Below are 22,474 nucleotides of genomic sequence, written 5' to 3'. Positions count from 1 at the left end.
AAAAAAAAGAATCCAACAAACACAAATCCCTATACAACTATAAACGTATTTATTGCACGTTGTGTTGATGAAAAGTGCAGCTGTGAATTTAGAAAATCAGTACTTGGATCAAATTAGGAAGACAAAAAACACAAAAGGCAGAGGAAAAATGGACGGAGTGTTCTTGATTATCACCAGGAATTCAATACAGAGTCAAACAGGAAACTACCATTACTTATACGTAAACATCATCCAAAACTTTATCAAAGTGACTCTTCTTTTAACCTGGTATAAAATCCTTTCATGGAAACATTTGTCACACGGAGATGCAGTCAGTGATTCTTTTTGATCAATACTTGGGTTGTTCTCCCGTTAATTATATGTTTTACAATTCACCTGAATGCCACTTGTGTAAAGAAGAAATTGATTTGAACATGGTTAGACGTTTGCTCATCTTTGTCCATCATTTACCGGCTTGGTCGTAGCTTTGTGATCCAATACACACAGTTATTGCATTGTCTTATTTTAAGACTCTTGTCAATCAGCCAAACGTCTGACTCCTCACACAATCCTGGTGCTCCCCGTAGCGGAGCCACTGCTGGGAGTCGATTTTGGGTTTCATACTATCAGACCAGTCCCATTTATTCTTTAAGAATCTCCAATACTTCTCCTATGCCAAAAAAACCTGGAAAAAGAATGCAGACGGCATTAGAACTATGAAACACATACTTCGAAAAGAAACGAAACCAGATTCAGAATTTCCGTGCCGGTCAATCAAACCTAAATGTACATTTTCTTGCGAGTTCTGATGTCTTATCAATATGTCTGGTCAGAATAAGAGTTGGTTTATGAAACGTTTGTTTTCTTTCATTCATTTATCCCTTTTCTATGATCCACCTGCTAAATCAACATGGAGAATGCACATCTTCACTCCCAGATTCGAGTAATGTCAGTTTAGCTTATTATGTCCTAATGAATGCTATTTACCATGAGCTCTTCACTCTCTCCAGCTGAAGGTGGTGGGGAAACCTATTTTGAGGGTCCGATAACACCTTGAAGTAATGGCTCAGTGCTGTCTTCATCTTTTAACCGGTCTTCTATAACAAACATATTTCATGAAATCAATATATAGAATTAGTAGAGTGTTACCTTTTTATACAATAAGTTCACAAGTGCATGCTAAGACATTGGAAAAAGACAATGTAATATTTTTAAATTATCTGGAAAAAAACGCACTCCAATGTACCGGTATATAGAAAGCTCACAACTTTTTCACCATGAACACAATATGTCTAAGGGCTTATCTAGTTGGGAGTTAGGCGTTACTGATCTAAAACTCATCTTGAGAACACTGCAATTCTACTGTATCATTTAGTATCAGAATGGGAACGCACTTGCGGATACCAGAGGTGGGGCTTTGATTTTGACGGCATGCATGCAGAGTATCTGCACAATTTTCCAGACGGGATTTAGAACACCCTGCAAGTGCAGAACGCTTCACTAAAACCCTCCACAAGCACACACCGTGCCAGTAACATGGCTCCAACATGTGACCATAAAAGGGGCAATTGGGGCAAATTAACACCAAATATCTAACCCGTGACAAACACACGCATGCTACTATTCCGTGTACTGAATGTTCTGAGCATTGTCGGAATAATGTATTTTTCTTCCAATACTTCTGCTCTTTAAAAAGTGAACATCCAGCTCAACTGTTTGGGTTGAGGGGTTCTGTTGTGAATTTACTTTTGAGATGAATTCCGCCCAACTTAACATTACTGAACAATGACAAAAATATGGCAACACTGTAACAGAACACCACGCGTTCTAATAGGGTGACTTCCTACACAAATTACCCTCGATTGATGGTTTAAAAACAGAACAATACATTCATACTGTATCTAAGTCGAAGTTACCTGTTTTGCCCTGGAGATGATGAAAAGCTTTTAAATCAGCTGCCATTAGTTTCTGAAGAAGTGGTGGCTTAGAAAACAAAAACAAGATGAGAGGTGTGATAAGCAGGGCTTGTGTTTAGATGCGGTTTAAGATAAAAATCGGTCTCTATTGGCTTACATTCCCATAGGGGCCATCACAACCATCAGGTCATTAATACCATGGAACATACCTTTGGCTTATTAGCTCTGACTTACTGCAAGTCCATGGTTACTCAAGGAGAGGGGGTACCATTTCAGATTTCCTTCAGTGGACAGCCAGTGCACAAAATCGGATTATTCTACCTCCTGGCATAAATTCCTGCCTGCAGTCTGTACTTTGTATTTAAAAGGTTTCCAGTTTTGCCTTCTATGTCCCCCCCAACCCAGTACAATACTACGGATAGTGATGTGTAACAATTAGACCTGTATTTATTTATTTATTATCACTTGTAAACTTTTTTACATTCAAACTTTTCACATTTAACACACATGCATGAGTAAATCCTCATCTTTCTTCTCTTTAAACTGATAAAGATCCTGAAAGCCTAAATCGGTCTTATGTCACTGAATATATACAGAGTTACAATAAAAAGCCTTTTCACATCATACAAGATCTGATTTATTGTGTCTCGACTCTCTCCTCATTGGCTTCAGCCCGGTAAAAATCGAGGTTATATACATATACGATATTTATGAATGTCTGGAAACTGACAATAGGTTGGATTAAACATCAACAGCACTCACACATTTTCATAATCTCTCCATCGATAAATCTCCCTAATAAAATCTTATCGCGTACCTGCAATCCTCGGATGGTCAAGCAGAGTCCCTGAGACTTGAATTCGTGCAGCAGGTCTCGAAGTCCCACCACAATCGTATAATCCACCATAGTGACTTGAGATAAATCGAGTGTTACCGAGCGTTGGGGTGACACTGAGAGAAGGAGACAGCAGCCATCAGCAACCGACTGAGATAGGGATTTAAATTGTAAAATTAACTCAAAGACGCCAAAACCCAAATGTAACTGGAGTACCATTACTCTGTGGATACGGGTCCAGTGCATTGATTATTAGGGGGTACCTTTTTATTGAAGTATTATGCTAAACCACAAAATCTGTATCCACATTTGGAAGCACCAGGACACAATGAAAAGCAAGTACAACAGAAAAAAAGGAAAGAAAAACAAACTAACATCACTTTTTTTAGTCCTGATCTATCCTGTATCAAACACTGCGTCCTTATTTATTTTCTCATTGCTCCCAAAGAGGAGAAGATCAGCCATGCAGATCAACACTGAGACAACTGGCAAGGTTGTATCAAGCATTATGCATAGAATCTCCAGGATACTGTAACTATCTATAAATAAAGAGACTCCATCTGATGGAACACACAGGGTCTCTCCTAAAAGCAGTGATTGGCTGAGAGGGCTCATACACTTCGTAGTCAATGCAGGCACCGCTGTAGACCATTATGGGATATTCCACACAGAGTCCTAGATGTTCATATGGAAAGTCCTGATCATTCTACATTTAAATCTCTAGAAATTAGATCATAACATCATCTCTCTCTGGAGACATTTGGAAACCTCCCTCATGTAACAACCAGCACCTGTGAAATGGTTGTATTTACAATGTTTTAATTAAATATGTAGAAGTTTAGCAACTAGAAGTGAGATCCCTTGAAACCTTCCCACGGAATTACAATATGATCAGTTACCACCTTCTCACCTGCTAGTGCTTTCTCATGTACCGTGTCTCGGACAAACTCCATGGCTGGGAAATACAGGCCGCTTGTCGGCTGCAGAACGAGACTCTCTGACTCAAAGACCTAGAAGGAAGACATGTCAAAGGAATAGAGAAATGATCAGGTTCCTCCCCAGTGCAAGGTCAAAGCATATAGAGCGGATTAGCGCACCCTGATCAGATATCACCAAGTGCTCACCTTGATTTGTGGCCGTGCAACTGGATAACATAGAATGACGATGGAGACCAGGATCCCAGCAAGAATCCCATACTGGATCTCCCAGAACGAAACAAGGAATGTTAGAAGGAAAGGCACCAAGTCTAGCCCTAAAAGAACATAAATAATCACCACACAGCAAAGCCTTATACAAAGTACCAGACTACGAGAATATTTACATTACCCTTTCTATTCCCTTTAAAAATCCTTGTACAAAGTACCAGACTACGAGAATATTTAGATTCCCTCTGGACTCCAAGCTTGGGCCACCTGTTATTTCAATATGTTTAAACCCATTAAATCAATGAAGCATTGCCTGTAGATGACAGTTTTTTCCCCACCCCATTCCATCCCTACAGAAAGTTTCTAGTTACTTTTTACGTTCCACAAGGTTTTGCAGATTCGCAGATCAAACATGGGCGCCACCGCGCAGATAATGACTGCAGCGAGAGCAGCCTTGGGGATGTAGAAGAAGAGAGGCGTGAGGTATCCAAGAGAGAGTAAAACCACCAGGCCTGAAAAGAGACGTGAGATTCCATCAATAATAGAATTACTGATGAGAAAGAAAAAATAAAAAGAATTTGAGAAGCAGTAATCAAGGAAACTGAATGTTTCTGCTGTCAAAATCAAAATCTGTAATAGTGTGTCATTTGTTGTTACATTCCCCTTTATAATATGAACGACTCACTAATCTCACCTGTAATCAGTCCTCCCGCTGGGGTACACACTCCAGTCTGGGAGTTAAGGGCCGTCCTAGACACAAAACATTCAGTCACTGCTTGCACGCTCGACATTGGGTGAGATTTGTTGATGGTCCAGGATTACTCACCTCCCAAAGCTTCCGGTAATTGGATACGAGGACAAGAAAGAGCCCAAGAAGTTGGTGAGGCCTGCAGGAAAATCAGAACGCAATTAGTTATTCAGAGCTTTGATATCAGGGAGCCTACTCTGGACTTTGCACCTAGAGGATCCCAGTGAAATGAATCCCCATAAAAAGCTATTGGGACAGAATCTAGGACACCACTTTAAGGGCGCTTACAAGTGAGATTGATCTAATTGTTCTAATCCAACAGCTATTTTTAACATTTTCCCTTCCCCAAGCAGCATTTGATATTACCGATAGCGAGTAGCTCCTGGTTTGTGTTCACTCTGTAATTGTTCTGAGACGCTGCAAAAATAAAGACAATTTTATATTACGATACGTCTTTAAAGAATCACAATATAAAGAAATTTCACTTTTACATATAAACTGCATTCTTTAGATCAGTTTTATCACTGAAAGATTGGGTCGTTAATTAATCTTCAACTTACAGTTTTCTAAAGAATTAATTCCGGGATAAAGTAGTAAAAATAACGCAGTGGGAACATTTCATTAGTTTGTGACTTCTTCACTCTATAATCAATGTAAAAAGGAGAAAGGACAGGACTCATTTTTATTGTAAATTCTAAACAGTGAATTGAAAACCAAACTGGAAAATGTAAAACTACAATAGTCTACTTCTCACAATTCGTTTCCAGTTTATTTTAATTCACGGTTTAGTAAATTAGATGGGTGATTTTTTGTAAAAAATGGTCCAGAAAATGTTTTGTGAAACCAATAAATACACAGAGTATGCTGCATAATTCATATTAACCCAATAAACACCAGGACACGGTTTCATTAATATGTACATGCACAGAACCTATAGCATTCTGGCTTCAGGACCACAACCACTGTCAGGAGATTCACATGTTGATCAATGACTGTAAATACTTTACTTCTTCTAAACAAATCAATCGTTTGGACTCATATCGATCTACTGGCAATAAATGATCTATACATGCGCAGTAACACGCACACACGACTGATGGGTTGTATGCGTTCAGTCAACTGGGTGTCCAAAGCTATAAGCTCTCCAGGCGGCCTCTGGTGGCTATATGGGAATTGCTATTTGTTTTCAAAGGTGGACAAAAGGCACATTGAAAAATTAGGTTCATACACTACTTAAAGGATTTTAAAAGCTCAAATTAAAAGAAACAAAGGTTATAAAGAAAAGCGAGGCTGCTGGTATGCTGATACTCTAGATTGGGGTATATTTTATTTTTATTTTAAAGCACCAACATACTCCCCGGATTCTGGTCGCTCTGTCTTCTCTACAACCTAAACAGTATTGGAATAACCCAAAATTTCCAGCAGACAACGCAAAAGTATATTCTGTTGTTCATACCTGTGGGGATAACATAGGCCATGGTGGGTACGCTGTATAACTGGATGACGCCTTATATACATATGGCACAGATTGCTCCTCCTTGCTCTCAGCACCTGATGTATGGTCACGATATTATATTCCCCAGAATTGCATTTTGGTCCCAAAAGTGACCCCAACATTTCTGGCATGGAATTATCCCACTGACTTCTAAGCAGCCCTAGTTAACACAAAAACTGCAGATTCTCCCCGGTTCTTACCAAACGCTCTTGCGATTGCGACACTTTCCAATAATGCCATCAGGGGGACAACAAAAAGACCCGGTCCGATTTTCTGTAAAAAAAAATAAAAAAAATAATGATTTGTAAAAGCATCAAATATAAACTAGATACATGGACAGCTGTGAATCTGCCCTCACATGTGCCAGAATTAGCAGGATTTACAGAGGGTACGAGACAGATTATGTTAGCATTAATCTAGTGAATGGGAGAATCAATATGGTAGAACACTGGCGCTCAATGACAACATATAAAGCCCTTGGCTAAGGTGAAAAAACCAGATGAATGCAATACCAGAAGACGCACACAGGACAGAACCCCACATACCTGCACCATCTCATTAAACGTGCGAGTTTCATTGGCTGTAGTCTCGGAGAACGGCGGCAACTGGAAGTGGGGGAGACCCTCTGCCGTCTTCCCAGTGAGAATAAATGGTTGTGACCCCAATACTTGGAAGGAATAAGCCACCAGTCCAGCAGCGATCACTATAACCGCGTTACGGGCTAGGGACGGGCAGAAGGGGATAGTTACTCATGGTCAGATCAGCGTTACAGTAACTACTTATACTTTATATGATTTCTTTGCAGACTCCCAGGACTTTACTGGAATAATTGTAAAAAGATTATGGTGTACAGAGTACCCTGCACTCACACTCCGCTGGCACCTCCTGCTCTTTAACCGAGGTAATGGAGGCAAGGAGTGAAGTCCCGGTAAACCGCAGGTAAGATTTCGAAAAGCCAATACAGGTTTGACTATTTAAAATGATGGGGTGCCATGGCACCATAACCACTATGGCAACATGTAGTGGTTATGGTACCAGATGTGTTTTTAAAAATAAAATGTAAAAAACAGACAAAAAAAATCCTTAGATTTAAATTTGTAATAAATAAATTCCCAAGTTTACTGGAGAAGTTACTGGAGTGGACAGACCTCATGCTTAGCCAATCAGAATGCATTGAGGTTTCCAATATGCTGATTTTATTCCTGGGCAATGGGACAGTGACATAATGAACACAGTTACAGTAACCAGCAGGAAGGAAAGACTGTAAAAAGGAGGAATCACAACAGGCAGAGTTAAACTGCACAATGCTGCAAAACATTGTCATTTTATCTCAAAAATCGTGCAAAGCTGAGCACACAATCTAAAGAATTCTTTAGATCAAAAGCTGTAAACTGAATGAACAATATACTTTTGGTGCGTGCAGTGTCCTTTTTAAAGCTTCTGTAGCATTTACAGAGTGAGGAAAAGAGTGGTTACAGTCTCCCTTCCCGAGAAAACACAGCAGAAAAGCTGCAGTGAATTGGGCTGAACTCAAAACCAAACTTGCAAATTCAACTCCTTCCTGAATATTGCATTTAATCCAAAATGACCAGAAGGTTTTGAGGTTTAATGACTTGATCTCTGTGATAATTGCCACACTCCCATTTTCCATGGTTTTTGAGGTGTGTGGTCACATACTCGGCTGCCCGGTTATGCCCAGTGCTTCCCTTGCCACCATCACCTGTTGTGATGAACCAAACGATGAGGTTGCAGAGCCGGTAAAATCTTGGTATGTTGCGGTGCATTCTGGGAGAGGTGTCCTTCATCCATTTTAACAGAACAAGTATTACAATGCAGGATAGGCCCAGTAAGGCATCTCCAAGTCTGGCACAGAAAAAGACAAAGCAACCCCTGCGTTAAATGCCTCTTAGAAACGAAATCTCTCAGTTGGAGTAAATGTATCTACTGACCTGGTACTTGGAAGTTTGCAGAATGTTTCGTAAACTTGCAGAACAAATTGACGAGGAATATCCTTCAGACCCAGCAGGTTCTGACAAAGAACACGAGATTAGAAAGTCAAATTCACAACACAGCATTGAAAACAAATGGAAAACGTGGGACGCAGAGCTCCCTACCTTCACCTGGCTGAAGGCTATAGTGACGGCAGCGGCCGATGTAAACGCTTTGATGACTGGATAGGAAATGAAATCCAAGAGGAAGCCTGGATTCAATAAAATGGTGACAGATTAACCCAGTGTCGGTAGAGATCTATAGTATCTATGGAAACTGTGACTGGAACAGAAAGTTACAACCATATTTGACTCTGTAACTTTTGAGAACACCATAAAGCCGGTACATGAGGGGTACTGTTATAATCGGGAGACTTCGCTGAACACAAATATTAGTGTTTCAAAACTGCAAAACGTATCGCAACAATTTTATCATTAGTGTAAGTGCCGGTTGTGTGAAAAATGCAAAAAAACTTCACTTTCACTGATGAGATCATCGTTGTAATACATTTTACTGTTTTAAAACACTAATATTTGTGTTCAGCGAAGTCTCCAGAGTAAGACAGTACCCCTCATGTACAGGTTTTATGGTGTCTTGGAAAGTTACAGGGTTAAATATAGTGCTAGCAAATTAAATTCTCTGGACTTTCTGCCTGGGTGATCATGATTATGATTATGTAAAAATATTTCATAGATTATATATATTTATTTTTTTATTAATATATAGGTATATATATTATGCATATACACACACATATTTTTGTATATAGATATATTATTTCGTTCTAAGTGTATTTTGATATCAATATATATTAATATCAAAATACAGTTAGAACAAAATTACATATATATTTTAATTTTTTTATTTTTCATTTTTAACGTATATATACATTTCATTAAGATAATTATATGTGTATTTTGAGAGATATAGATATATATACATACATATTTATGTATATTATCTAAGTATATATTATTTAATTCTAAAACTGTGTTTTGACTTTATCTTACTTCATTTCATGCAGCAGAGGGACTGCCTGTCATTCCAGGCACTCCCCTTGCTGGCACTGCTATGGACGGCTATTTCGTCTATGTGATCGTGAGGTCCTCGCAATCTAGACACTTCGACCCCAGCCATTGCAAAGTCTAGCATTTTGTCATCTCTGCTATAAGGTGACACATATGCACATTAACCCTCCAAGTGCCATTCTGCAATCTGTGGTTTGGGATAAAGACTGTGACTTACCAAAGTTTAAGAGCCCCATTGCTAGCTGTATGCAGCCAGACAGAAAAGATAGGAGAATGGCCAAAGAGACATCTTCATATGTATAGAGAGATACCAGCAGGGAGATGATAGCCGTGGGACCAAGTGTCACATCTTTAGACGTCCCCAAGACACAATATACAAAGCAGCCAACAAACGAGGAATAAAGTCCGTACTGCCAAGAGAAAAAATGGCGTCAAAGTATTTCGCCATGTGGATTCAAAAACACAACGTCAGCGTATTGGGGACAAACACATAAAGCAACAACTGTTCTAATAAGAGGATTTAGTAACACTATGGCCTACATTACAATCCGGCATCAGGAACCGATCTATAATGGGATCTGAATTTTGGACACTTTTTTAAACTGCTAATGACTTGTTAATCTTGTGATGTTGAGCTCAAAAGGCCTAAACACAAGGTTAAAGAGTTACACATCAGTGACTTGAAGTCATCATGGTGCCTGTATGTGCAGCTTTTCAGTTTTAAATGCTGCACATCCGGAGATGAACCCTTCTGCTGACACAGGTGTAACTCCACCTGTGACAAGGTCATTGGGGGTCATTAACTAGCCCGGAAGAATTCTGGGCAAAGCTGGAGCCTGATTCCAGCATACACAACATGCTGGCGCCAGACGGCCAATGGCGGCACAGCTCCAAGTCTGCACTCCCCGATCTCTAACCCAGTCCGGTGAGGGGGAGTGATGGATTATATGTATCTTTCCCTAGTTATATTTTAGTAAATCTTTATTTCTTCTTTCAGAGGCCCCTTATTGAATAAAATTGAAATCTTCCCTGACACCTTTAAACAATTCAACTTACCTGCACCGGAAGTCCTGCCACGTCTGCATAGGCCAGAGCCTGCGGCACCACAGTTAGCCCCACAGACAATCCTGCGATAACATCTACCTGCAGCCACTGCAAGGTATACCGTGGCAACCAACCAAGAATGGGCAGCTTCTTCTTTAACGTTTCATAAGAGCAACACCTGGAGCAGATACCAAGTGACCGTCTCCGACCCTCCTGGATATTCGACCACTCCATGGCAGCACTGGAAACCTAAACCATTATCAGCCTAGGTAAGAGGGCGATATAATGTGTTATCACATGTTCTCAGACAGAATTATGTTACAGGTGATATATACACAATGCACATTCTAGGAAATTAACAGACAATACAAACAAACACACAGTGGGAAAGTCAGACCACACAGTCCTTCAGTAGGATTCCATCATGGCTGTGGCTGTCGTCAACAGGAGAATTGACATTGTCCATTATATAAATTCAGTGACATTCCCGGTACACATAAATAATAAAACACCGGAGCTACTTTATTTCCAGGACCCAAAAAATATGGAGACAAAATCTGAACATGCACGTTCCGGCTTCCGATTTGGAGACTTCCCAAATCTTTTACATTGAGAAAACGGTCAATATTTAGAACATTGAGGTTGGTCAAGGAAACATTGGCCTCCAAGACCTCCTTTTTAATGATACGTGAGCATGGCTATAATGTACAATCCCATTTATCTCCTACTGTAAAGCCTTAAATTGTACATATTAACAAGCGATGGTTGCGGAAAAGTCCCTTTAATATTCAACTCCCAACCAAATCCTCGTTCTCTAGAGGGTGGGTGACGGGGACCTGATCATCAACAAGACATCATGACCGATGAATGGGGGAGCATTGGGTTTTCAACAGCTTTTATACAGACTATACAATTCATGTTTTAACAGTTTACAGTAAACAAAAAATAATAATACTCCTATGAATTTTCCACTAAAATCACGTTACCTGAAAATGCATCATATCATAGAGTTTAAAACCATTTCCCTAACAGATCAATGGTATCTCCATAACGAACTACACATTTTGCCGATTTTCAGACTAGGGGCAGCCATCTTGAAACTCTGATTTCCCAAACTAAGCATATTATAGACAGTCACTGGTAAGTATAGCCCAGAGGCAATAGTCCATAGAATTATTGAATTGAGTGGATTTGCAGGGTAATTAATTATAGAACGATAGATGCCAAATTACATGTGCTCACAGGGAGTTCAGATTACTTACAAATTATTATTATTATTTTTTTATTTATTTTTTTTACACATTAAGGCAGCTAAACAGTTTTAAAGCTTATCGTTACAAGAGAAACGCCATACATATGCATTTTTTTATTCTCCCCCCTATCCATTTGTGTAACTTGGGCTGCATTGTATTGGGCATTAGACAAAGACGTCCATAAGATGTTCATTTACTCTCAGCCTGCGCTGTGCGTTCTGTTTGAGATTGTTTGGCAATGTATCAGGAACCCGGCAGGTCATACAATAACATCCTGCAATCCGTTACGTCACGCAGAAGCTGGTTTATCAAGTTACAAGATTCTCAAATAAACTGGGAAGAATGTTTATTACAAATACCCAACAGGCATTACGGAGGATGGATACACATTTACCTATTAAACTTTACAAACACGTTCTGTGAATTTAGTGGTAGAATAACATAACATCTTTGTTGTCAGTCTGTGGTATTTCAGGAAATCAGGGCGTGCGTAAATAAATGGCAATGCATCAGTTCAGTTACATAAACAAGAAGAATGCGGAAAGATAAAAAAAAAACAAAAAAAAAACAACGTAAAAAAGTCATGGTTGGAGGGGCGTGGCTGGCAGCCGAGCGAGCTGGACGTGATCGAGTAGAGCTCCGCTGCAGCCACGGTGCCAACGGCATACATCTGCAGCGACAAACTCTAAAAATCGAACAATCCTGTGGAGGAACTAAAATGGATAGGAGGGCACAGAGAAAATTGACTAAAAAAGGGACCGAGTCAACCCCAACGGTGTCCGACTTATTTGCGGCCTCTCGCGCCATGCGATTGAGCTCACAAGATGGCGGGCGGGAGGGCCTGGGAACACCAAGATCACCCTCGAGCCCGAGTAGTGAATTGGCCGTAGGAGGATCGGAATCCGACACCGGACAGATACTGGCTAAACTAGCCGAAGTACGATCCTACCTGGCCACCGAGATGGTTCGCAATACTGCAGAAGTCAAAGCGGAAATCCAGGCCTTGGGCGTCCGGACGGCAGAATTGGAACAGCGGGTAGAAACTACTGTGGTAGCTCACAATGCAGCCGCCGCACAAATTAATTTCCTGACAGCCCAGCTCCATACTGCTACGTCGGCGATCGATGACCTGGGGAACAGATCGCGGAGAAACAACATTCGCCTCCGCGGCCTACCGGAACAAGAAGGGGAAGGCTCCCTCGCCGAGGTTGTCTTGAATATCTTCCGTCCACTGCTCCCGGATATACCGGACAATCTATGGCACATCGAACGGGCACATAGAGCCCTCAGGGCCAAGAGAGCAGCAGACAGGGGACCTCGAGATGTGATTGTGCGGTTCCTCTCCTTCCAAACAAAAGAAGCCGTTATGAGATGTGGTAGGGATCGCCCGATATCTCATAACGGGGCGGAAATAGCCTTATACCAGGATCTCACTCCACAAACTTTGCAACGACGGCGTGAGTGGCGCCCAATAACCGAACTCTTGCAGAACCACTCGGTTCGATACGCCTGGGGCCACCCCTTTCGCCTACTGGCGTTCAGAGATGGACGCACTAAAATCTTATTTCCAGATGGCGACCCGGCAACTTTTCTCAGCGGCCTGGGGATCCAGGTTCCTGAGGGCTTTGCAGTACCGACAACACCGACAGAGGTCCTTACGGCTCTGCCCCGCGAGTGGATGTCGGCCGGCGAATGACGAGGTCAGCTCTCCGGAGGCGGTACGCGGTCGGATATCGTTGGTCCCTGGCGGTGAGATCCTCCGGGCGGGTTAACATTGTTTGGGAGGGTGGTTCCGATTCCCCTTCCCCTTACTGTCCTATTTTGGGGTTTTTTATGGGGACCCCACGAGGGTTCCGGGGTTCCCTGCTCGGGTGGGATCTTTCCGATTGGGGGGGTTAGGGCTGTACGATGTCCCCGATCTCCACCTTCCCGTGTGAGTCCGCCGACTGGGCCCCCTCACTATTGCTTCCTCTGTGACTCTTCCCCGGCCTGGCGACGGGCAGTCATTATGGGTCCTGGCAGGTTTTTTCTCCCCTCTTTGTGGACCCAATAGGACTTGCAGCAGTGTCCCGTTTCGTCTCGGCCCCCCCGAATGACTATGTACTATTTGGTTTGTGTAACTGTACCGGGTGACGGGCGGCGGGCGGCGGCCCCGGTAATAAGTATGTTTGGGGTTATATTTCACCGTTTCATGAGATTTGCTTTGAATTTTTTTTCTTCTTCTTTTTTGCATTCAAGGGTTATGTGCTTAGGGGCGTTCAGAAGGGGGTGGGGGGGGTGTAGCGCCCTTTATCTCTCGATCTACCAGCGGGAAATGGGGTATATGCTCTATGTTTTTCGCCTCGGCTGGCCTGCTGGGGTGGGGGATGTTCTCGTCTACATCCCCCCCCAGCCTGCACGCTGACTATGTATGTAGGTATGTACTGGGTCCAGATACATGGGGGGCCGGGACCCACCCCAGGGCGTGGGAGATTGGGATCTGTTTCATGCTTATCCATGGTATATTTGCAAGTTTTATGTTTATGCCCTGTCCCAGGCTCCTTCACACACGCTTAACGCTTAGAGGATCTAATATGTGTATATGCCACCATGACCCTGTGGGGGAGCCCCGGTGCAGACCTCCTAGCTCTCCGTTTCTTAGGGAGAGGGATCCACTTAATGAAAATATGTCCCTCATTTGACTCTCGCTCCCCCCGGCGCCCGTGTTTCTACCATAACTGGGTCCTCTATCGAGGGGGTGGGTTTTTTTTTTACCCCCGAGGGGGACTCTGCCCGAGTAACGCGGTAGTGGGGGACAGGACAGTTTATCCGGTAACGCCCGGCTCGGGAGGGGGGGGGGGGGTTGGTGTCATTCTAACCGTTTAGCTTTACTTGTTTGTCCTCAATATGATATAGGTAGGCACCTGGGAGTGCCTATCACTGTTGGTCTGTGTTCATGCAACCCTGGAGCATTTTATGTGCTCTGGAGTCGCTTCAACACATACCCCATATTGACCTGGCTATAGGTAAGTCCAGGCGAAAGTTCTCACAATTGTTATTCTTCTTCTTCTTCTTCTTCTCTATACCAATTTCCTTTCCTTCCTCTACTCTCTCCCCTCCCTGCTCCCCCTTTCCCATTTTCCCTCTCCTACCTCCCTGGAAGGGAGACGTTGGAGTACTTCGATATATTGCCAAGTACGGAACTGGTTGGCATAGACCGAGCTATTGCTCGCGGCACTTACTCTGTACACTACAAAATGCACGTCGGCTCCGGGTGGGTCAGACACGTGAGACAAGCATGACTCTTTATCTGACACGATGCCGTTAAAATTACTGTCCCTGAATGTCAAGGGCCTTAACGCACCGAGCAAACGTCGCCTTATGTTTAGGGATCTTAAACGCTCAAACCCCGATATTGTATTCTTGCAGGAGACACACATACCGGCACCGGCGAAATTCGCTCTAAAAGATCATGTATTTCGAACCGTGCACGAGGCTAGGGCCTTGAACAAACGAAATGGTGTTGCTGTGCTTATAAACCACAGATGCCCATTTAGACTTGGAAGGGTGACAGCGGACCCATCAGGGCGCTTTATCCTTGTGTCAGGAAATTTATACTCCCATGCGATTCACTTTCTTAACATCTATGCCCCCAATGACCCCTCTGCTGAATTCTGGGATGCTATGGCCCACTTGGTCAATGATCTACCGCATGGCATGGTAGTAGTGGGAGGGGATCTTAACGCTGCTCCATGTCCGGCTGTAGATAGAAGCCGAAGCGATGGCCTACCGAGGTCTCATAGGAGAGGGGGACAGGACAAACTGCTCCGTTCCTTTATTCTCAAAACAGGCCTATTAGATATCTGGAGGGCGCATCACCCGACTGACCACGATTATACCTACTACTCTGCCCCCCACGATACTTACTCCAGAATCGATATGTTCCTAGTAAATTCACAATCAGCATCAAAAGTCTCGGGATCTACGATAGGCTCTATCACTTGGTCGGATCATGCTGAGGTCACTCTGACCTTAGATAACTTATGTGTAGCGTCCCCATGGTCCTGGAAGTTAAATACTTCCTTGCTGCAAGATCCGACCGTAGTGGAGACAGTTCGGACGGAATTGATAGACTATTTCAATAGGGAAACAGGGTCGGATCTCCGCCCGGCTACGATATGGGCCGCCCATAAAGCGGTTATTCGGGGCGTTTTGATCCGCGAAGCCTCGCTGAGGAAGAAACGCAAATCGCAATTGCTATCATCTCTCCTCACGACTTTGGGAAAAGCTGAGGAGAAACATAAGACTGCCTCGTCACCAACCACATTAGCGAGCGTACGGGACGCACGGAACTCGGTTCGCGAGGCACTCCTTGATGATACAGCTAGAGCCATAGTGTGGTCCAAGAGGACTTACTATGAAAAATCCAACAAAATGGATACGCTATTAGCCAGATCTCTCCGTCCACGGCAGGGCCAATCGCATATATTGAGGGTTAAGGATAACGCGGGTAAGTATTGTACAGATCCCACCGACATAGCCAAAGTCTTCACGGATTACTTCTCCAAACTATACAATCATTCCGAGGATGACGACGCGACACGTCAGCGTGAAATTGATGACACCAAGAACTTCCTGTCGCATCTACAATTACCGACATTGAAGGGGGAGGAGTCCGCTGCCCTTGGATCGCGAATTACAGCAGAGGAGATTGACGCGGCGATTTCCTCCCTGAAGGGCAATAAAGCCCCGGGCCCGGATGGCTTTGAAGGTAGTTATTATAAGGTTTTTCGCGAGGAACTCACACCCCACTTGGAAACCCTATTCAACAACCTCATGGAGGGGGGTATGCCGGACAGAGACATGTCACTGGCTGACGTGGTCCTTTTGCCAAAACCCGGCAGGGACGATTCAATACCGGAAAACTATCGCCCGATTTCATTAATAAACCACGATTCAAAGATATTGGCGAAGATCCTGGCGACTCGCCTAAACCCTTTCTTAACACATCTAATTCACCCAGACCAGGTGGGGTTTATCCCTAGTAGACAACTGTTTGAGAACACTAGGCGCAACATCGATCTCATATGGCGGCAGACCGACGAGGGGATCCCGACGCTGCTTTTATCACTCGATGCGGAGAAGGCCTTTGACAGAGTTAAGTGGCCTTATCTCTTCGAGGTTCTCCGACATTTTGGCCTCCCAGACACTTTTATAACAGCAATTCAGGCAATGTATACTGATATTCAGGCGCGGGTCCGGATCACGGGATCGAAAGTTATGCCCTTCAGGTTGGGCAACGGAACGAGGCAGGGCTGTCCTTTGTCACCTTTATTGTTTGCTTTATCACTGGAACCCCTGTTGCAAACAGTGCGTAATAATCAGGAGATTCGGGGGATTCAGATCGGGGGACAACGATACGTTGTGTCCGGTTTTGCCGATGACGTGCTGTTGACCTTGACGGACCCAAGACCATCGATGGCAGTTTTAATGGCCGTGTTGGACGCTTATAGCGATCTGGCCGGATATAGGGTGAACCTGTCCAAATCGAGCGCTCTCCCTCTCAATATACCTGACCCGGATGTGACTCATATAAAGGAGACTTATAAGATCAAAATCGATAGAGACCATATCAAATACCTTGGGGTTCGACTGACGGCGGACCCGGCCCGGCTCTACCAGCAAAACTATATGCCTTTAATCCGCACTCTAATCTCGGATATGGAAAAATGGCAGGACAAACCGATCTCTTGGATCGGCAGGATCCACGCAGTAAAGATGAATGTGCTCCCTAGACTCCTGTTTCTATTTCAAGCTCTTCCGGTTAGACTAACTAAGTCTGATCTGGGCACAATTCAACAGGCGATTGGCAAATTTATCTGGCAGAACAGGAAACATAGAGTCTCACGGAATATCTTATATCGGGCCAAACCGAGAGGTGGTTTAGGTTTACCGAATCTATATTTTTACTATCTAGCGGCCCAATTAGCGCAAATAGCGTTATGGCACTCTCCCCCGGATGAGAGGAGGTGGGTAGATTTGGAGTCCTCCCTCATGGGGCCTGACATTCCCCAGTTCTTCATGTGGACTCCTAAGGCCAACAGGCCGTCCCGGCATATTAAATGCCCGGCAATAGCGAACTCCTTGAAACTATGGGATGCCGCATCACTAAAATATGGACTATCCTCACAGAACTCCCCATTGACTCCATACCTAAGAAACACAGCTTTTAGCCCGGGTTTGCATGCCAGGGATTTCAAGGGCATAGAGAGCGCTGGTGTCCAACGTCTCTGCCATTTATACGTAGGCGGTTCGCTTCTTCAGTTCGAGGACTTGAAGGCTAGGGCTACTATGCGCCCTTCTGATTTCTTTAGGTATCTGCAACTAAGAGATTATGCCCAGACACCAGTAGTTAGAACCGCTGCTTTGACGGTGCCTACCTTTTTCGAAAACATGTGCCTTAAAAAACACATCCCGAAAGGTCTTATTGCTGCTCTGTATTCACATTTAGGTATTACCACGCCGGAATGGGGGACGCTCACATACACATCCCAATGGGAGGCTGACCTTGGTGAGGAGTTGGAAGGGGTGGAGTGGCAGGAGATATGGGAAGCTGCGGCAGCTTCGTCTATATGTGTCTCCATACAGGAACAAGCGTATAAGACCATGTTCCGGTGGTATTCCACCCCAGTAAAGCTTTGTAGAATGAACAGAGTCTCTAATGATTTGTGCTGGAGAGGTTGTGGCCACAAGGGAACCTATTTGCACATGTGGTGGGACTGCGCGGAGGTCCAAAAGTTCTGGAAGCAGGTTGCGGAGCTACTAAGAGATATTTTTAATAGAGACATCAAATTGGACCCTTGGGTGTTTCTTCTGGCCAGACCTATGGAGGACTGGTCCAGAACAGAACAGAAATTGATAAATAAAGTGAATTCAGCTGCTAGGAGGGCCCTAGCACAAGGGTGGCTACAGAGTGTTACTCCTCCACTGAATGTTGTTCTGCAAAAAATTAAAGATTCCTTTCTTATGGATAAACTGACGGCGAAGGTCAGAGGCACGACCGCGAACTTCGACAAGATCTGGGCTCCATGGATAGACAGCGGAGTGGGCGATTAGGAGGCGGAAGGTGTGGGCTCTTTCCCCCATACCCCTATATTTGTGGGACCTTGTATTTCCTGTTCCCCCGCTCCATGTCATACTATACCCCTGCGTGGGACATTCATGATCCCACTGGGGGGCATATGGTGCGCTGTCGACCCTTTCGTGTCGGACATCTCCAGGCCGACACTACCTTATGTACCATTTCACTTATGCATGCCGGTTATAAATTATAAATTATAAACTACATAAATAGGTCCCAACGTCTCCCCCCCTTACCATCCCTTCCCTACCCACTTGATTTCTCTTTCCTATCTTCTCTTGCTCCTATCTCTAGTTTTATCTACCTTTAACCCCTTCTCTTTCTTTCTTTCCCTCCTTTCAATCTGACTGGCCCGCCTATTCCTTTTCACGTGCAGATACCTTTTCGGCCATGCCTCCAGGGAACTGTGCACACCTAAGGTCTGCCGTGGATTTGATGTAACATTTAAAAAGGCAAACACACACTCAAGGCTGGAAGAGGGGAATATGCATACATATGCCTCGAATCCAATGAAACTGTGTCAGTACTCCTCTGCTTAACATGACCCACGTGATATTGCCAGTCGAAAGTTCTTTTCTCTCTTTACTTTTTGTTTTATATATATATATATTTTAAAATCAGGTGGAACACCATCTCTACATATGAACTTTCATGGCCGACGTTCGCTCATCATACTCATCATTACTGATTGCTTATTTTTTGTTGTTTTTTTGCCATATTCCTATCTTCGCTGATGCCTGAAACTGTTCAGTTCTTTGTATGTACTCTATTACCACTGTTATGTATGGTGTTGAAACCTTGTAATAAATAAAGAATTTAAAAAAAAAAAAAAAAAGTCATGGTTAATGCCAATTTTTACCCTCCTTTCAACGAAGTCCACATTACAGAACATGAGAGGGGCTGATGGTATAAAAACTTACAGCAGTAAAACCCAATGTATGTGTTTGAGCGTTTCTGTTCTGATATAAATATAATATGTATTAAAACGTGACTTACATATAATGTGCGTAATATTCTCTCTCATGTCTGTCTCACAGCCAATCGTATGAAGATGGCAGCACAGTCAATCAGCCTGTGATTCCAGCTGATCGGCCAGTGAATTCCTGAAATAATAAATGTTTGGATTCCCGTTAAGCTCGTACAGAATTACTATAAATTCTCGACTGTACACCAAGTATAACAGGACAACGACCTGAGACCATACACCACGGACACCGTGCGCGGCTCCCATAACATAGCTCAGAGTCAGACATCGACATTAGCAACAGGATAAGTCCAAGACAGGCTAGCGGCCAACTCATAGGGCATCACAGCCCAGCCAACGTGGGTTCACAATCACCAACGGTCACGAGCTACAATGCCATATCTGTACTAACTTTTGTGACGTCATCAAGAAAACATTAAATATATTTTATTGTTGTGTGTTTAAAAACACATTTAGGCTGCCAGTGGCATACCATGCAAATCCTCACAACTCCCATGATGCCATGCATGCTGGCCTTTGATAAGGGGAGCACACACACCAGGAGTAAAGGCGGATTGTAAATGTATGCTCACTAACAAACACACACTCCCCATGCCAAATATGGGGAAATTAGCTCTCAACCACCACCAGTGCCACGTTCTACAGACACAGGTTTATTTGTTACATTATGAAAGTTTGAGTGTGAAATTCCATTTGTTCTGCTTATATTATTAATGAAAGCAGCGTAAGAAACAGACCGACCGTTGATTACTGGCATCGAGCCCCTCCGGGCAGGAACTCATCTCAGGAAACAATATGTCCATTTATGTCTCCTCAGTCACTCAGACAGAAATATAAACCGTTGTGTTTTTGCGTGAAGCTATAAGCCACTAATTAAATATTTAGCTGACTAACTTGGCCAAATGGCGGGTTTTACGGTCTATCTTGCGGTTTCAGTTTGGAGATCGGAGTGATATCTCAGCAGATAGAGAGCTGTGGAACCTCTTCCTGTTAGTTTGAGAAGTTAATTTGGGATGAAAAGTATTGGTTTCCTATCCACCCATTGAACTGGTAGTGCCGACACCATGAACTCTGACATATCTATGCTGTAGGCATGTTCCATGAATTGTTCTGTCCCTCCACTGTGTGACTGGCAGCTACTCTAACTGGGCCCCAGTGCGCCAGGTAATGAATTCTGGGTGTCCGGGCAGTGAAAGTAGGTATACACTGGTCACACAGTAGTTAGTCAGTCAGTGGTCACACAATAGGCAGTCAGTCACTGGCCACACAGTAGGCAGTCAGTCACTGGCCACACAGTAGGCAGTCAGTCACTGGCCACACAGTAGGCAGTCAGTCACTGGTCACACAGTAGGCAGTCACTGGTCACACAGTAGGCAGGTAGGCATACAGTGGTCACACGGTAGGCAGGCAGGCAGTCAGTGGTCACACAGTAGGCAGGCAGCCAGTGGTCACACAGTAGGCAGGCAGCCAGTGGTCCCACAGTAGGCAGGCAGTCAGTGGTCACACAGTAGGCAGGCAGCCAGTGGTCACACAGTAGGCAGGCAGCCAGTGGTCACACAGTAGGCAGGCAGTCAGTGGTCACACAGTAGGCAGGCAGTCACTGGTCACACAGTAGGCAGGCAGTCACTGGTCACACAGTAAGCAGTCAGTGACTGGTCACACAGTAAGCAGTCAGTGACTGGTCACACAGTAGGCAGGCAGTGGTCACACAGTAGGCAGTCACAGGTCACACAGTAGGCAGGCAGTCACAGGTCACACAGTAGGCAGGCAGTCACTGGTCACACAGTAGGCAGGCAGTCACTGGTCACACAGTAGGCAGGCAGTCACTGGTAACACAGTAGGCAGGCAGTCACTGGTAACACAGTAGGCAGGCAGTCACTGGTCACACAGTAGGCAGGCAAAACTTTTTTTAGATACATAAATGAGAAAAGAAAAGTAAAACAAGGATTAGTTAGATTAAAAACAAAAGAAGGAAGGTATGTAGATGAGGATAAAGGTCTAGCTGACTGCCTCAATGAATATTTTTGTTCGGTATTTACAGATGAAAATGAAGGAAAGGGACCTCAGTTAAGAAAAAGGATAAATGAGTCATTTATTACACGTGAGTTTACAGAGGAAGAGGTTCTATTTCAACTCTCAAAAGTAAAGACAAATAAGTCAATGGGACCTGATGGAATACACCCAAAGCTATTAAAAGAGCTTAGTGGTGTACTAGCAAAACCATTAACAGATTTATTTAACCAATCATTGATAACAGGAGTAGTCCCAGAAGATTGGAAGTTAGCGAATGTTGTGCCCATTCACAAGAAAGGTAATAGGGAGGAGTCGGGCAACTATAGGCCAGTAAGCCTTACTTCAGTAGTGGGGAAAGTGATGGAAACCATGTTAAAGGATAGGATTGTTGAACATCTAAAAACACATGTATTTCAAGATCAGAGGCAACATGGGTTTACTTCAGGGAGATCATGCCAAACTAATCTTATTGATTTTTTTGATTGGGTAACTAAAATTATAGATCAGGGTGGTGCAGTAGACATTGCTTACCTAGATTTCAGTAAGGCTTTTGACACTGTTGCACATAGAAGGCGTATCAATAAACTACAATCTTTGAGTTTGGATTCCAATATTGTTGAATGGGTAAGGCAGTGGCTGAGTGACAGGCAACAGAGGGTTGTAGTCAATGGAGTATATTCGAAGCTTGGGCTTGTCACCAGTGGGGTACCTCAGGGATCTGTACTTGGACCCATTCTCTTTAATATTTTTATTAGTGATATTGCAGAAGGTCTTAATGGTAAGGTGTGTCTTTTTGCGGATGATACTAAGATATGTAACAGGGTTGATGTTCCAGGAGGGATAAGCCAAATGGAAAATGATTTAGGTAAACTAGAAAAATGGTCAGAGTTGTGGCAACTGACATTTAATGTGGATAAGTGCAAG

At 43.6% G+C, this 22,474-nt stretch overlaps 1 protein-coding gene across 1 annotated transcript; it reads right to left on the bottom strand.

The window, feature by feature from the left end:
* Window positions 1–401: 401 nt before the first annotated feature.
* Window positions 402–19,854, bottom strand: SLC26A11 (solute carrier family 26 member 11). Its single transcript, XM_063456277.1, has 18 exons — window positions 19,549–19,854; window positions 10,192–10,444; window positions 9,353–9,545; window positions 8,233–8,318; window positions 8,068–8,147; window positions 7,839–7,981; window positions 6,664–6,839; window positions 6,319–6,391; window positions 4,990–5,040; window positions 4,702–4,762; window positions 4,570–4,625; window positions 4,247–4,387; window positions 3,855–3,982; window positions 3,641–3,740; window positions 2,713–2,846; window positions 1,896–1,962; window positions 967–1,076; window positions 402–664 (listed from the first exon to the last, which is right to left on the bottom strand). Exons 2-17 carry the CDS (start codon window positions 10,411–10,413, stop codon window positions 1,009–1,011), a joined length of 1,779 nt encoding a protein of 592 aa, XP_063312347.1. The 5' UTR covers window positions 10,414–10,444; window positions 19,549–19,854; the 3' UTR covers window positions 402–664; window positions 967–1,008.
* Window positions 19,855–22,474: the final 2,620 nt, after the last annotated feature.

This window comes from Pelobates fuscus, chromosome 5 (genome assembly GCF_036172605.1).
Source record: "Pelobates fuscus isolate aPelFus1 chromosome 5, aPelFus1.pri, whole genome shotgun sequence".
Lineage (NCBI taxonomy): Eukaryota > Metazoa > Chordata > Amphibia > Anura > Pelobatidae > Pelobates > Pelobates fuscus.
The sequence above is the reverse complement of the archived record's forward strand: the minus strand, read 5'-3'. Positions and strand labels throughout refer to the sequence as shown.